This window comes from Bos taurus, chromosome 29 (assembly GCF_002263795.3).
Source record: "Bos taurus isolate L1 Dominette 01449 registration number 42190680 breed Hereford chromosome 29, ARS-UCD2.0, whole genome shotgun sequence".
Taxonomy (NCBI): Eukaryota; Metazoa; Chordata; class Mammalia; order Artiodactyla; family Bovidae; genus Bos; species Bos taurus.
The window spans coordinates 18,044,028-18,061,134 of record NC_037356.1 but is presented as its reverse complement, the minus strand read 5'-3'; the positions used below and the strand labels follow the sequence as shown (position 1 = coordinate 18,061,134).

The window sequence follows — 17,107 nt, the reverse complement described above, 5'->3', positions numbered from 1 at the left end:
ACTTTGTTTTTTGGGGCTCCAAAATCACTACAGATGGTGACTGCAGCCATGAAATTAAAAGACACTTACTCCTTGGAAGGAAAGTTATGACCAACCTACATACCATATTAAAAAGCAGAGACATTACTTTGCCAACAAAGGTCTGTCTAGACAAGGCTATGGTTTTTCCTGTGGTCATGTACGGATGTAAGAGTTGGGCTGTGAAGAAAGCTGAGCACCGAAGAATTGATGCTTTTGAACTGTGATGTTGGAGAAGATTCTTGAGAGTCCCTTGGACTGCAAGGAGATTCAACCAGTCCATTCGAAAGGAGATCAGTCCTGGGTGTGCATTGGAAGGACTGATGCTAAAGCTGAAACTCCAGTACTCTGGCCACCTCATGCGAAGAGTTGACTCATTGGAAAAGACCCTGATGCTGGGAGGGATTGGGGGCAGGAAGCGAAGGGGACGACAGAGGATGAGATGGCTGGATGGCATCACCAACTCGATGGACATGAGTTTGGGTGAACTTCGGGAGTTGGTGATGGACAGGGAGGCCTGGCGTGCTGCAATTCATGGGGTCTCAAAGAATTGGACACGACTGAGTGACTGAACTGAACTGACTGTATAAAAATGGGAAAATCATATATAATGTTAAGTAAATATACTAAAAGATAAAATAATACATTCACTGTAAGTACAACCATATAAAACTTATGTAAGTAAAAGGTAATATGTAAAACAAATAGTTGTATGGTAGCAGTAGGAATATCTTTTAATTTTTCCCTTAATATCATTACATTGGCTTTCAATAAATGTCAAAAAAAGTTTTTAAGGTATTTTGATTGTTTTCTATGAATTATAAGTCTTGGGCCAAAATTCAATACAACTAAAATTTAAATATAAAGTTGTTTCTACAAAAAATATTTTCAATATCAACCAATGGGCCACTTATATTTGTATCATTAGTTGTACAATAAATGAATTTAGATTATCTCTTAAGTTCACTGGCCCTTTATTATTCTTATAACCTCTTAAGTTTATAGAATAAACTGTTGTCCAATATTTAAATAATCATATTTGTTTAAATATGGATACCCTAAAGTGAAATAAAACTATTTTTTGAAATTACGACCAATTCACACAAAACTAAAATATTTTCAGAAAGAGCAGCAAAAGATTTCTTTTCTTTTAATTTCAGAATAAGTATCAAGGTGATGAGGCACTAACTCTATTAGAAAATCTTGTACATAAATAAAACAAGACAAATATAATTTAAAAAACTTCTTATGGTAAAACAGTTTTCCTTTTCACCTAAACACTGAGATGTTTAGTACACATCAACAAGGAACAAATAGAAAAGGCAACAACATATGAGCCTTGGGAACTAAAGTCTGCTTTAGTTTCTGCTTTTATAGGAACTAAATGGTGGAGGACTCCATGACCAGGGGGGTGTGTGAGGGTGTGGGTGTGGGTGTGTGAGTGTGTGTACTTAGTTGTTCAGTCATGTCTGACTCTTTGCAACCCCATGAACTATCCACCAGACTCCTCCATGCATGGGATTATCCAGGCAAGAGTACTGAAGTGGGCAGCCATTCCCTTCTCCAGGGGATCTTCCCGACCCAGAGATCAAATCTGTGCCTCCTACATCTCCGCTGGTAAAGGCAGGTCCTTTACCACTGAGTCACCCGGGAAGCCCCTGCTGGGTTGGTAGGCACAGTCAATAAAACATCAACTCTGTTACAGACTCATAACCTTGAGCAGGTCAGTTAACTTCTCTGAGCTTCAGTTTCCCCACCTATAAAATAAGGACAATATTATCTATCTTATGTCATATGTAAACTATCTTAGGTATATGGCTCTTCAGCTCAGTTCAGTTCAGTTCAGTCGCTGAGTCGTGTCCAACTCTTTGTGACTCCATGAACCACAGCACGGCAGGCCTCTCTGTCCATCACCAACTACCGGTGTTTACTCAAACTCATGTCCATTGAGTCGGTGATGGACATGACATCTAACCATCTCATCCTCTGTCATCCCCTTCTCCTCCTGCCCTCAGTCTTTCCCAACATCAGGGTCTTTTTAAATGAGTCAACTCTTTGCATCAGGTGACCAAAATATTGGAGTTTCAGCTTCAACACCAGTCCTTCCAATGAACACCCAGGACTGATTTTAGGATGGACTGGTTGGATCTCCTTGCAGTCCAAGGGACTCTCAAGAGTGTTCTCCAACACCACAGTTCAAAAGCATCAATTCTTCAGTGCTCAGCTTTCTCTACAGTCCAATTCTCACATCCATACGTGACTACTGGAAAAACCATAGCCTTGACTAGATGGAACTTGGTTGACAAAGTAATGTCTCTGCTTTTTAATATGCTGTCTAGGTTGGTCATAATTTTCCTTCCAAGGAGTAAGCATCTTTTAATTTCATGGCTGTAGTCACCATCTGCAGTGATTTTGGAGCCCCAAAAATAGTCAGTTACAGTTTCCACTGTTTCCCTATCTATTTGCCATAAAGTGATGGGACCGGATGCCATGATCTTCGTTTTCTGAATGTTGAGCTTTAAGCCAACTTTTTCACTCTCCACCTTCACTTTCATCAAGAGGCTTTTTAGTTCCTCTTCACTTTCTGCCATAAGGGTGGTGTCATCTGCATATCTGAGGTTATTGATATTTCTCCCGGCAATCTTGATTCCAGCTTGTGCTTCTTCCAGCCTAGTATTTCTCATGATGTACTCTGCATATAAGTTAAATAAGCAGGGTGACAATATACAGCCTTGACCTTTTGGAACCAGTCTGTTGTTCCATGTCAGTTCTAACTGTTGCTTCCTGACGTGCATACAGATTTCTCAAGAGGCAGGTCAAGTGCTCTGGTATTCCTATCTCTTTCAGAATTTTCCACAGTTTATTGTGATCCATACAGCCAAAGGCTTTGGCATAGTCAATAAAGCAGAAATAGATGTTTTTCTGGAACTCTCTTGTTTTTTCAATGATCCAGCGGATGTTGGCAATTTGATCTCTGGTTCCTCTGCCTTTTCTAAAACCAGTTTGAACATCTGGAAGTTCACAGTTCATGTACTGCTGAAGCCTGGCTTAGAGAATTTTGAGCATTACTTTACTAGCTCAAAGTATGAGAGATGAGTGCAATTGTGCAGCAGTCTTAGTAGAGGTCGATAAATGACAGCTATTAAGAGACAAACCTGTATTTTAAACTCTAAGGTAAATATATGTACATGGTTTTACTGCTGCTGTTGTTATCCTCAAATTTCTTTCCAATAACCACCAACACAACAAAACTTTGCTCTACACTTTATACAAAAGGAACTAAAGATTTCTGCTCTAGTTATACAACTTTTATTTATTTGGTTGCACAGCGAGGCACAGAGGATCTTAGTTTTCCAACCAGGGATGGAACTCCTGCCCCTTCAGTGGAAGTGCAGCGTCCTAATCACTGGACCACCTGGGAATTCCCTCTACAGCTTTTAAACTTCAACTTACTTTCATTCTGCAGGATATTAATGGCATCGTCCATAATGCAGTCTGGTGAAAAGCCTGCAGTCTTTGACAGTAAACCCAACAATGATGCAATTTTCAGTCTCACAGACGGATCATTCTCCTGCAACAAAAGAAGCTATTGTTACCTTAATGCTCTACTCTCAGCTAACCAACAACAGGAACATGGGAAGTATCTCAAAAAAGACTCAATGATCCAAGTATTATCAAGCTTTATTTCTGAAAAATTAGCTGTATATGCTTTGGGGGAGAAAGTTTTTCTCAATCTGTGTGTTACATCCAAATAAAGCAAAGTGAATGAGAATATTTTCACACCTTCCTGATGTCATTAATTTCTCACCAGATGTATGCTTCTGGGATTAAAAGTACCTTTCTTTCACTGCGCAGTCACATTTGACATGAGCTGCAGCAACTTGTAGCATAAACACCGGGCACCCCAACACTGCTATCAGCGCGACTGTTTTTGGAGCCCCCAGAAATTGGGTGCTGCAGCTACCGCTGCTATCGCCAGAAAATTTTCACTCTGTTTTTTTGGGTCACCATATCCTGATCAGAAGTTCAGAGCAGGTGAATCTAATTGTCTGGGTGTAGGTCGGCCCCAAGGCAAAAGAGACTAAGAAATGATTTATTGGGCTTCCCTTTTGGCTCAGATGGTAAAGAATCCACCTGCAATGCAAGAGACCCAGGTTAGATCCCTGGGTCAGGAAGATCCCCTAAAAGAAGGAAATGGCAACCTACTCCAGGATTCTTGCCTAGAGAACTCCATGGACAGAAGAGGCTGGAGGGCTACAGTCTGTGGGGTCGCAGAGTCGGATGTAACTGAGTGAATGGTGGTTCAGTGGTTAAGAATCCACTTGCCAATGCAGGGGACACAGGTTCAGTCCCTTGTCCAGAAGACCCCACACGGGGCAGAGCAACTAAGCCCACACAACCCCAACTACTGAGCTTGTGCTCTAGAGCCTGCGAGCAACTACTGAGTCCATGTGCCACAACTACGGAAGCCCAAGTGCCCTAGAACCTGTGCTCTGCAACAAGAGAAGCCACCAAAAGAAGAAGCCCCCATATTGCAACTTGGGAGTAGCCACTACCCACCACAACTAGAGAAAGCTCATGCACAGAAATGAAGACCTAGAGCAGTCAAAAATAAAATTAATTCTTAAAAAGAATTAACGTAATATCTAGGTTAACCAGTAAAATGTATAACTCCCAAGCTAATAAAAAAGCAGTGGAGGAGAGAATTTTTTTAAAAAGAGCCAATGCAAAAGATGGTAACAATTGAGAGGAAAAAAAGAACACTAGCAAGTAAGATAAATAGAATGTATTTCATAAGAGGGTAGATTTAAACCCATATATTTCAATAAACACATTAAATATAAAGAACTAAATGCTCCAATTAAAAACTAAACACTGTCAGGTAAAATTTCTTAAAAAACTAACTATATGCTGTTGGGTCACAAAATAAAAAGTGATTAAAAAAAAGAGTTGAAAATAAAAGGCAGAAATAGGTATATCATGCAAGAGATAGCTGGTATCATTATATCAGTACTAGACAAAGCCATTATATGGTGACATGATTATTCGTAAAGAATCTAAAAGTACACATAATTTATTAAAATTATTAAATGAGCTTAACAAAGTTGTTAGATATAGGGTTTAATAAACAAAAACCAACTGCATTTCTGAATATCCTCTATGTACTACTTAAAAATAGAATTTTTAAATACATCATTTACAATAACAAAATATTAACTATATAGGAATAACTAACAAAAAGATGTACAAAACTTCTATGCAGAAAACAGCATTAAAATAATGGACATATCATGTCCATTGAATGGAAGACTCAATGTTATAAAATGCCAATCAGCAAATTGCATCTTAATTACAGAATTAATGCAACCCTAATCAAAATTCTAACAAGAAATTTTCTTTTCAGGCAGATTTTCACAAGTTGACTTAAAAATTTATAAAGAAATTAAAAGACAAGAATAATTAATATATTCTTAAAGAGGAAGAAAACAGGAGAAGTTACCCTACCAGATGTCAAAATTTATTATAATACTATGCTAAGACAGCACAGTATTGGCATAATAGAGAAATACACTAGACAGAAACACAAACAATGCATACTAAGACTTGTACAAAAATGTTATAGCAACACTTCTTATAATAGCTAAAAACTGGAGACAATCTAAATGTCTATCAATAATAGAATGAATAAATAAATTATGGCATATTCATACAATGAAATCTTATACTGCGATAAAAATAAATGAACTATAGCTAAAGTTAACAACAGAAGTAAATCTCAAGATAGAATTTTGAGCGAGAGTTACACATAAAAAGATACACACAGAAAGTAAAGGAGGGAAGGAGGAAGGAAGGAAGCATGGGTTGCATTTAGTACAGGTTTGAATGATTAAAAAAAAATCTTTTTAAAGGAAGCTTTTACCCATAACGTCAAGAGAGTGATGGTTATCTTTGAAAAAGTGAGGAGAAATAATTACAAAGAATTTTGAGGGGCCCTATGGGAGGCTCATTATATTCCATTTCTTAACCTGGATGGCAGTCACACCCTGTGTTCATGTTGATCAATAGGCTATATGAGTTTTTTCTATATATTCTTTGTGTTACAGTTCATAATAAAGTTCTAAAAATACGATAGTTACTTAGATTACCAGGGTAATAGTGGAAACAGGGAGGTAGGTGGACTCAAGAGATACTTAGAAAGTAAAATCAACATGAGTGGTGAAGAAGGGAATATGGGGAGAGGAAAGGGTGAGGGTGGTATACAGTATCTTTCTTGGTTTTCTGATGTAAGGGTCTATATTGATGGTGGTACATTTCCTGCTAAAGGCAGACTGGAGAATGAATGGAGATACAAGTTCAGTTCTGAATACAAAGAGAAGTCAATTCTTTATGGACTGAAAGAACATCATCAAATCAAGTAATTGTCTTTCAGAGACAATGCACTCGTCAAATACCCTAATTTTGTAGTAAGAAAGGACAGAAAAGCTACATAGCCTTTCTACAGTCTGGAATGGAGTCACAGACCTCCAAACACATGGAAACAGCCAAGAAAGCAGAAATACTAAGTCTAGCAAATAAGAGGAAGGCAAGGACGGAACAAAGAATAATGAGAGTATCTGATCCAGTAACATTCTTTCTTCATCTGGATACTTTACTCAAGTTTTTCTACTTTCTGAAATTATCCCCTGGTACCCTTAATGACTAAGCTTACAACTGCCTCTGTCAAAAGCCTAATAACTGCTCTTCTCACCATTAAAATTCTCCTTGTTCAGGCTTTTCTCATTTTGCTATAGACTTTCCAGTTTCCTAGCTGGTCACCCTAAGTCCTGTCTTACCTGGCCCTCATTCAATTCCTCCATCTGCCATACCACCCCACAGAGTGACAGCTAAAACAAAAATTCACAAGGCAGAATTCAAAAACCTATTAGATAAGATTTCTAGTCTTATCTCTTAAAGAGCTCTCAATTTAAAATGTACACCAGCCCAACTACCTGTATTTCTTCTAATGTGACAGATTATTTCACATCTCCAAGTCTTTGCTCACAATTCTTCCTTCTTTCTAAAATGCCTTTCTTCTTGTTTTCCAACTAGTCAAAATCTGCTTAAGATTCACCTCAAGCATCACCCTAGCTCAGTCGGTAAAGAATCTGCCTGCAATGCAGGAGACCAGGGTTCAATCCTTGGGTCAGGAAGATCCCCAGAAGAAAATGGCAACCCACTTCAGTATTCTTGCCTGGAGAACCCCATGGACAGAGGAGCCTCACGGGCTATAGTCCATGGGGTCTCAAGAGTCGGACACGACTTAGTGACTAAACCACCACCAAGCATCACTACTCTACGATGCCCTTCTAGACCTATGCTCCCACATAAAACTGATTACCTTCTTCTTTAAAAGTTACGTTATAACCTGTCCCACATTTCATAATACCTGTAACACTGTATTGGGTTTCCATGGTGGCTGAGTGGTAAAGAATCCGCCTGCCAAGGCAGGCGACATGAGTTTGATCCCTGGGTCGGGAAGATCCCCTGGAGAAGGAAATGGCAATCCACGCCAGCATTCTTGCCTGGGAAATCAGTGTGCAATTATCCATTTATTGTCTAATCTACCCAATCAGACTCAGATCAGGGATCACACATTAATCTCTGTATCACTAACATGAAGCAAAGGGCTGGCAGAATTAGTATCCAGAACATTTTGAATGAATGAACAAAATGAGTAAATTAATAACTCAAGCCCTTAACTATCTATATACCACATGTATTATTTGGTCTACCAACTATATTGCTAGTCCTTAAAGGACAAAGAACATGTCTCACAGTTCTTTAACATCCTCCACAGTAACTAATACAATAGAATAAATGAAGAATCCCTCATATGAAATAAGTTCAGATACTGCTACCTGGCCACAGAAAAATTTGTAGTAGAAAAGCAGAAGCCAAAGTAATTACCCACTAAAATACAAGATACCACATTTCTGGATAAAATAGAAGAAAGGATAAATAAAACACTATGGTCATCAATCTACATCTGGACCAACTTATTATTGCTCGTTACCTTTGGGGCTAGAATCTGCTAGACTAAGGCAAGCAGCATGGCCTCGTTAAACAGCTCAGGGTCTGACATAACACTTCTTCTAGAGATGGTATCAGTATTATGTTTTTAAAAAGAAGCTTTTTATTATTAATTTTTGGCCATACCACAAGGCATGCAGGATCTTTGTTCCCCAACCAGGGCCCAAACCCACGTCCCCTGCAGTAGAAGCACAATCTTAACCACTGGACCACCAGGGAAGTCCCTAAAAAGAGTCTTTACTGTTAGAGATATAAACTGAAATTTAAGAGTAAAATGATAAGATGCTAGGAATTTGTTTTCACAAGAATCTGGTGCAGAGGGTGAAAGTGGAGGAAATGGAGGTAGACAGTAGGAGTTGGGCTCGGGGGGTGAGAATAAAACAAATCTGGACATGAAATGATAATTGTTGAAGCTGGATAATAACTACATATGAATTAATTAAACTATTCTAACTGTATATAGATTTGTTCCATAGTAAAAAGTTGAAAAAATATTCCATACAATCGAGAGATTCTATCCCTGGGTATTTATCAGAAGAAAACAAAAATACTAATTCCAAAAGATATCAGCACCCCTGTATGTTGCGGCATTATAACAATAGCCAAGATACGGAAGCAACCTAACTGCCCATTGATAGATGAATGGGTAAAAAAGACGTGATATATATATACACCATGGAATCAGCCATAAAAAAAAAATGAAATCTTGCAATTTGCAGCAACATGGATGGATCTAGGGGGTATTACGCTAAGTAAAATAAGTCAGAGAAAGTCATACTGTATGATTTCACTTATATGTAGAATCTGAAAAACAAAACAAATGAATAAACATAACCAAATGGAAATAAAGTCATAGATACAGAGATACATAGGTGTTTGCCAGAGGGGGAGGAGGGAGAAATAGGTGAGGAAGATTAAGAGATGCATACTTCCAGGTGCAAAATAAATGCATCATGAGCATGAAATGTACAGCATCGGGAACACAGTCAATAACTAATATCTTTGTATGGTGACAGATCATAACTCAATTTATTGTGGTCATTTTGAAATGCATAGAAATACTGCATCACTACACTGTGTAGCATGACCTAACATAAGGTTGTAGGTCAGTTCTACTTTAAAAACAAACAAATCCATAGAAAAGGGGATCAGATTTGTGGTTACCAGAAGCAGAGGTGGGGGAAAGGGAACAACCCAGGGAGCGAACCCAGGTCTCCCACATTGCAGGCGGATTCTTTACCAGCTGAGCCACCAGGGAAGCCCAAGAATACTGGAGAGGGTAGCCTATCCCTTCTCCTGGGGATCTTCCTGACCCAGGAGTTGAACTGGGGTCTCCTGCATTGCAGGTAGATTTTTTACCAGCTGAGCTACCAAGAAAGCCCTTAATTATACTTTAAAAACAAATGAATCCATGGAAAAGGGGATCAGATTTGTGGTTACCAGAAGCAGAGGTGGGCAGAAGGGAACTGGATGAAGGTAGTCAAAAGGTACAAACTTTTAGTTGTGAGGTTAAGTGTTAAGGTTGTAATGAATAACATGATAAATACAATTAACACTGCTGTATGTTACATACGAAAGTTGTTATAGGAGAGTAAATCCCAAGTGTTCTCAACACAAGAAAAAAACTGTGTCGATTTCTTTAATTTTGTATCTATGTGAGATGACAGATGTTCACTAAATGTATTGTGGTGGTGCAGGAGTGGCAGCCGTTGAGGAACTATCCCACGTCCAAGGTCAGGAGTGGCGGCCGTTGAGGAGCTACCCCACGTTCAAGGTTAGGAGCAGAGGCCATGAGGAGATACCCCACATCCAAGGTCAGCAGCAGCAGCTGAGAGAAGCTACCCCACGTTCAAGGTAAGGAGCAGCAGCTGTGCTTTGCTGGGGGAGCTGTGAAGAGATACCCCACGTACAAGGTAAGAGAAACCCAAGTAAGACAGTAGGAGCTGAGAGAGGGCATCAGAGGGCAGACAGACTGAAACCACAATCACAGACAACCAGCCAATCTGATTACACAGACCAAAGCTTGTCTAACTCAATAAAACTAAGCCATGCCTGTGGGGCCACCCAAGACAGACAGGTCATGGTGGAGAGGTCTGACAGAATGTGGTCCACTGGAGAAGGGAATGGCAAATCACTTCAGTATTCTTGCCTTGAGAACCCCATGAACAGTATGAAAAGGCAAAATGATAGGATACTGAAAGAGGAACTCCCCAGGTCAGGAGGTGCCCAATATGCTACTGGAGATCAGTGGAGAAATAACTCCAGAAAGAATGAAGGGATGGAACCAAAGCAAAAACAGTACCCAGCTGTGGATGTGACTGGTGATAGAAGCAGGCTCCGATGCTGTAAAGAGCAATATTGCATAGGAACCTGGAATGTTAAGTCCATGAATCAAGGCAAATTGGAAGTGGTCAAACAGGAGATGGCAAGAGTGAATGTCCACATTCTAGAAATCAGCGAACTAAGATGGACTGGAAATGGATGGATTTAACTCAGATGACCATTGTATCTGCTACTATGGGCAGGAATCCCTTAGAAGAAATGGAGTAGCCATCATGGTCAACAAAAGAGTCTGAAATGCAGTACTTGGATGCAATCTCAAAAGTGACAGAATGATCTCTGTTCGTTTCCAAGGCAAACCATTCAACATCATGGTAATCCAAGTCTATGCCCTGACCAGTAATGCAGAAGAAGCTGAAGTTGAACAGTTCTATGAAGACCTAAAAGACTTTCTAGAACTAACACCCAAAAAGATGTCCTTTTCATTACAGGGGACTGGAACACAAAAGTAGGAAGTCAAGAGATACCTGGAGTAACAGGCAAATTTGGCCTTCGATTACACAAAGATGCAGGGCAAAGGCTAACAGAGTTTTGCGAACAGAACGCTCTAGTCACAGCAAACACCCTCTTCCAACAACACAAGAGAAGACTCTACACATGGACATCACCAGATGGTCAACACCAAAATCAGACTGATTATATTCTTTGCAGCCAAAGATGGAGAAGCTCTATACAGTCAGCAAAAACAAGACCAGGAGCTGACTGTGTCTCAGATCATGAACTCCTTATTGCCAAATTCAGACTTAAATTAAAGAAAGTGGGGAAAACTTCTAGACCATTCAGATATGACCTAAGTCAAATACCTCATGATTATACAGTGGAAGTGAGAAATAGATTTAAGAGACTAGATCTGATAGACAGAGTGCCTGAAGAACTATGGACGGAGGTTCATGACATTGTAAAGGAGACAGGGATCACGACCATCCCCAAGAAAAAGAAATGCAAAATGGTTGTCTGAGGAGGTCTTACAAATAGCTATCAAAAGAAGAGAAGTGAAAGGCAAAGGAGAAAAGGAAAGATATACCCATTTGAAAGCACAGTTCCAAAGAATAGCAAGGAGAGATAAGAAAGCCTTCCTCAGTGATCAATGCAAAGAAATAGAGGAAAACAATAGAATGGGAAAGACTAGAGATCTCTTCAAGAAAATGAGAGATACGAAGGGAACATTTCATGCAAAGATGGGCACAATAAAGGACAGAAATGGTATGGACCTAACAGAAGCAGAAGATATTAAGAACAGGTGGCAAGAATACACAGAACTATACAAAAAAGATCTTCACAACCCAGATAATCACGATGGTGTGATCACTTACCTAGAGCCAGACATCCTGGAATGTGAAGTGAAGCGGGCCTTAGGAAGCATCCCTACAAAGCTAGTAGAGGTGATGGAATTCCAGTTGAGCTATTCCAAATCCTGAAAGATGATGCTGTGAAAGTGTTGCACTCAATATGCCAGCAAATTTGGAAAACTCAGCAGTGGCCACAGGACTGGAAAAGGTCAGTTTTCATTCCAATCCCAAAGAAAGGCAATGCCAAAGAATGCTCAAACTACTGCACAATTGCACTCATCTCACACGCTAGTAAAGTAATGCTCAAAATTCTCCAAGCCAGGCTTCAGCAGTACATGAACCGTGAACTTCCAGATGTTCAAGCTGATTTTAGAAAAGGCAGAGGAACCAGAGATCAAATTGCCAACATCCGCTGGATCATCAAAAAAACAAGAGAGTTCCAGAAGAACATCTATTTCTGCTTTATTGATTATGCCAAAACCTTTGACTGTGTGGATCACAATAAACTGTGGAAAATTCTAAAGAGATGGAAATATCAGACCACCTGACCTACCTCTTGAGAAACCTGTATGCAGGTGAGGAAGCAACAGTTAGAACTGGACACTGCAAAGTACATCATGAGAAACACTGGGCTGGAAGAAGCACAATCTGGAATCAAGATTGCCGGGAGAAATGTCAATAACCTCAGATATGCAGATGACACCACCCTTATGGCAGAAAGTGAAGAAGAATTAAACAGCCTCTTGATGAAAGTGAAAGAGGAGAGTGAAATAGTTGGCTTAAAGCTCAACATTCAGAAAACTAACATCATGGCATCCGGTCCCATCACTTCATGGGAAATAGATGGAGAAACAGTGAAAACAGTGGCTGACTTTATTTTTGGGGGCTCCCAAATCACTGCAGATGGTGACTGCAGCCATGAAATTAAAAGATGCTTACTCCTTGGAACAAGTTATGACCAACCTAGACAGCATATTCAAAAGCAGAGACATTACTTTTGTCAACAAAGGTCTATCTAATCAAGGCTATGGTTTTTCCAGCAGTCATGTAAGGATGTGAGAGTTGGACTATATATAAAGCTGAGCACCGAAGAACTGATGTTTTTGAACTGTGGTGTTGGAGAAGACTCTTGGGAGTCCTTTGGACTGCAAGGAGATCCAACCAGTCAATCCTAAAGGAAATCAGTCCTGGGTGTTCATTGGAAGGACTGATGTTGAAGGTGAAACTCCAATACTTTGGCCACCTGATGCGAAGAACTGACTCATTTGAAAAGACCCTGATGCTGGGAAAGATTGAGGGCAGGAGGAAAAGGGGACAACAGAGGATGAGATGGTTGGATGGCATTGCCAACTTGATGGACATGAGTTTGGGTACACTCCAGGAGTTGTGATGGACAGGGAGGCCTGGCATGCTGCGGTTCATAGGGTCGCAAAGAGTCGGACACAATTGAGTGACTGAACTGAACTGAACTGTATTTCTGTATGATTTACGCAAGCCAAATCATTATGCTGTATCCTTAAATGTAAATAGTGCTGTATGTCATTATATCTCAATAAAACTGGAAGAAAAAAAAAAGTCCCATATTGTTCAAGAGAATCTTACATCCTTGTACAAGGAAATGGACAAGGAACAAAATAAATGAGAAAATTATATACAATATTAGAAGATGTTAAGTGCTCTGGAGAAAACAAAATAAAGGAAGGGGCTAGAAAGTGCTGAAAGTGGGATAGGCAGTTTCAATTTCAAATAGAGTGATAAAAGAAGACCTTAATGAAAAAGTAACATTTAAGCAAAGGCTTGAATGCAGTGTGGGAAACAGACATATGAGCACCTGAGGGAAGTGTTCCAAGCAGAAGGAAAGATAAGTGGAAAGACTGAGAAAGCAATATACTTGACAGAGAAAATGACACACCAGACCAGGTTCGTGTCAAGGAGAGGGGTTCTAGGCTGAGGTAACAACATGGGAAAAGACACTGACTTCTGAAAACACACAAGGTCTTTGGAAAACTGCAACCATTCTGATTAAGCTACAACATTATATACGTGAAGAAAAGGACTTTTTAGATCATACATAAAATATTTAAATACAGATAGTTTATAAAAATAAAAGAGACTAAAGGGAAAAAGATAAGAAGCAAGGAGGGACTTCAATATATATACATCCTGATTGATGTAAATATGAAGTACAAATCATTTATAAGGTATTCTTAAAATTTTCAAAAGTATGCTTATCTGGGATCTAACAAAGTCTACTGATCTAACTTCCAGTTCATAGTAAATATAGGAGATAGAGGAACAAGTTAACCAAGGAAGTAAACAAATTCAGAAAACAAGACAGTTTGTAAAACAACTGACCAAATTTCTTTAATAGATCATATCACCAAAATAATAAAAACTGTTCCAGATTTTACAAAAAGCAAATGCCAGGCGTGGACACAGTTTGCATTCTGATTTGAACATATCAACCTTAACAAGATATTGTGGAAACAACTAGAGAAATTTGGGGCTTTCTTCATGGCTCAGTGGTATAGAATTTGCCTGCCAATGCAGGAGACACAGGATTATCCCTGGGAAGATCCCCTGGTGAAGGAAAGGACAACCCACTCCACTATCCTCTGTTGAAGGGAAATTCCATGGACAGAGGAGCCTGGCGGGTTACAGCCCATAGGGTCACAAGAGTTGGACATAACTTAGCAACTAAACCATCGCCACCAGAGAAATTTGAATACAAACTATTTGTTAGATGACATTAAGGAATAACTGAATTATATTGAGGTGGTTAGATGGTTATATCTTTTTTCAATGTACCGTTTTAAGAGGTATTTAATCAACTATTTAGGGGAAAATATTATGATACTTTAACAAAAACTTCAGGAAAGCAAATAAAGCAAATTTGACAAAACATTAACTATTTAACCCCAAAGATGGGTTATTTGGGAGTTCATTATAGTACTGTCTCTACTTTACTATAAGCTTAATAATTTTCATACTAAAGTTTCAAATTCTAAGTCATCTGTGATTCAAATATTTACAAATCATTTCTTCTTTTACCTCAGATCTCACAAACAAAAACTAAAAAAAAATGTATTTTGTAAATTTCATTTTCTCTCTTTAAACTGTTTTCTGTATTTAATCATGCATGACTTGATGCTTTTTTCTAGCCTATGAAAACAGAGAAATAAAATGCTACATAACTTAAAAAAAAAATGAGGGGCTACTGCAGTTAAGATATTGGGGCCCTGAACTAAAGCAGTAACAGCAGAGAGAAGACTATATACCAGAGGCAAATCTGCTTACAGAGGGTCCTGGTTGAAGTTAACTCCTCCTCTGTGCTCCACTGCACTCTCAGTACCCTCAGCAATTTGATGCATTTTATCATTCACATCTGTCTCCATCTAGCTACCCCAAGCTTCTAAGGAGAGGATCTTTTTGGATCTTTTGGACCTTTTTCATCTCGGTATCCACAGCGCCTAGCATATAGAAGACACTCAGGAAAAGACTGCTGAATGAACACCTTATTTATTTTCCATTTTAACCCATTCTGCAGATATAATACAACTCTCATACCTACTGCCATCAGGTCCCAAGACCTTCTTACCTTGTAATAATGTTCCAAGAGAATCCTGACGACTCCCTCCACACTTTCTGCCTCAACAGGCTTCCTGGCAAACTGAAGTAGGTACTGCAAAGCATCTGCTGGGGAGGTAGCCTTACATAGATCTATGTGGAGTGCTGCAGATTTACTTGGTTTTGTCATTCGGAGTTTCTTAGTAGCAACTTCTTCCTGTTGTTGCTGCAAGAGGGTAAGGAAGATAAAACATGAAAACCTGGCTGAAAACAAAGAGTCTACAAATCTAACTTTGCCTCATTTAATGAAAATTAACTTTTCCTACACCAAATAATGTATTTGGGTAACAGACCTAGCCTAAACAAAAAAGCAGCGTTATGAACTAGAAAAAGACCCAACTGGAGAGAAAGTTATGAGCCCCAATTTTGCTTTTCACTAGCTCCAATGGCTTTGGGAAAGTCATTTCATTTCTTCAAGTCTCAGTTTCTTTCTCTGTAAAGTATGTCCATAATATTTTGTTCTGCCTATCTCTTAGGATTGCTGTAGCTTCGGGGTTAAGAGGACACACAAAGGATCTATTCCACTCTTTATTAGAACAGAAATCTCAATTCAGCAAATATATTCAGACTGTGCTAAAGCACTTACTAGGCTCACCTTCCCTCCTGAGAAACCCAGAACCAACAGGAACAGTCTACAGCTTACACTGAGGAAAAAAATCTTCCTCTCAAAACAGATGACTATTTTCACCCAAATCATTCTACCTTTATTAGAAGAATAGACAGTATAAGGGAAAAATGCATTGCCACATGCCTAGCAAACTGCAGCTATTTAATAAATGTTTACTAAATGACTGATGTGGAATTAGGAGTTCTCTCTGAGATCCAACTCTGCTGCTCTCTTCTAAGGATGTCATACTTCTCAGTTTCACCATCTATAAAATAGGAATGATGACCTACCGCTACTCTTTCTCAATCAGGAATCCTCATCTGAACCACAGAACACACCAAATTAGCTGAGCAACTGTCTTCTCGATTCTCTCAAGGATAGTACATAACTAGAACTATTTCAGACACGTCTGTTACATATAAGGAGTGTCAAAAAGTTCATGTAAAAGGGAACCTTCACTCCAGGGCTTAAGTAAGGCCCTGGGATAGATATAGAGAGGATCACAACATAAGAATAAAGTTGTAATCAATAATTTTCCTTAACACTTGATGCATCACAATGATACCTTGAAGAATCATCTCTTTATAAAATTACACCTCTGCAGACTAGAGAGTCGGATTAGTCTAGACGGGAACATGGCATGGCATGATAATAAGACTAAGGGCTTTGAAATCAAAGGAATTTGAGTTAAATTATCACTTGGTAGCTACAGGTCTCCTCCTTCTATAAAAAGGAATACAATACTTACATCATAGGGATACCTGAGAAGTCTAAACTACAATGTCTTTGTTGTACAAACACATACATATCAATTCTCTCGCTCTCATCTTCATGGCAGAGGAAAAATAACAGAAGCACTAAGATCTCAGGTGATTACTCTGTGGTAACCATTTACGAACAATGAAGCAAAGAAATGAGCTCTTAAAATCCTTACCCATTTCCATCCTATTCCACACAAATTCATTCTTCAGTGTTATCAGCAGTTAGGTAAAAAAACTGGGAAGATTTTTTTTCCCTAAGGAGCACATAAGGAGAAGGACAAACCAATATCTGCTATCATTCAACCATCAATATTTTAGTGCGCCAGGCCCTATGGTCTATCCAGGGAACACAGATGAACCAAGCGTTACCTCTGCCCTCAAGGAGCCCAAACTGG

At 39.1% G+C, this 17,107-nt stretch overlaps 1 protein-coding gene across 1 annotated transcript in view; it reads right to left on the bottom strand.

The window, feature by feature from the left end:
- INTS4 (integrator complex subunit 4) overlaps positions 1-17,107 on the bottom strand; it is a 108,254-nt gene that overhangs the window by 88,313 nt on the left and 2,834 nt on the right. The window contains exons 2-3 of the mRNA NM_001110065.2: positions 15,316-15,510; positions 3,472-3,589 (exon numbers count right to left, since the gene is read on the bottom strand). Coding sequence (NP_001103535.2) covers positions 3,472-3,589; positions 15,316-15,510 — 313 coding nt within the window. The remainder of the gene's footprint in view (positions 1-3,471; positions 3,590-15,315; positions 15,511-17,107) is intronic.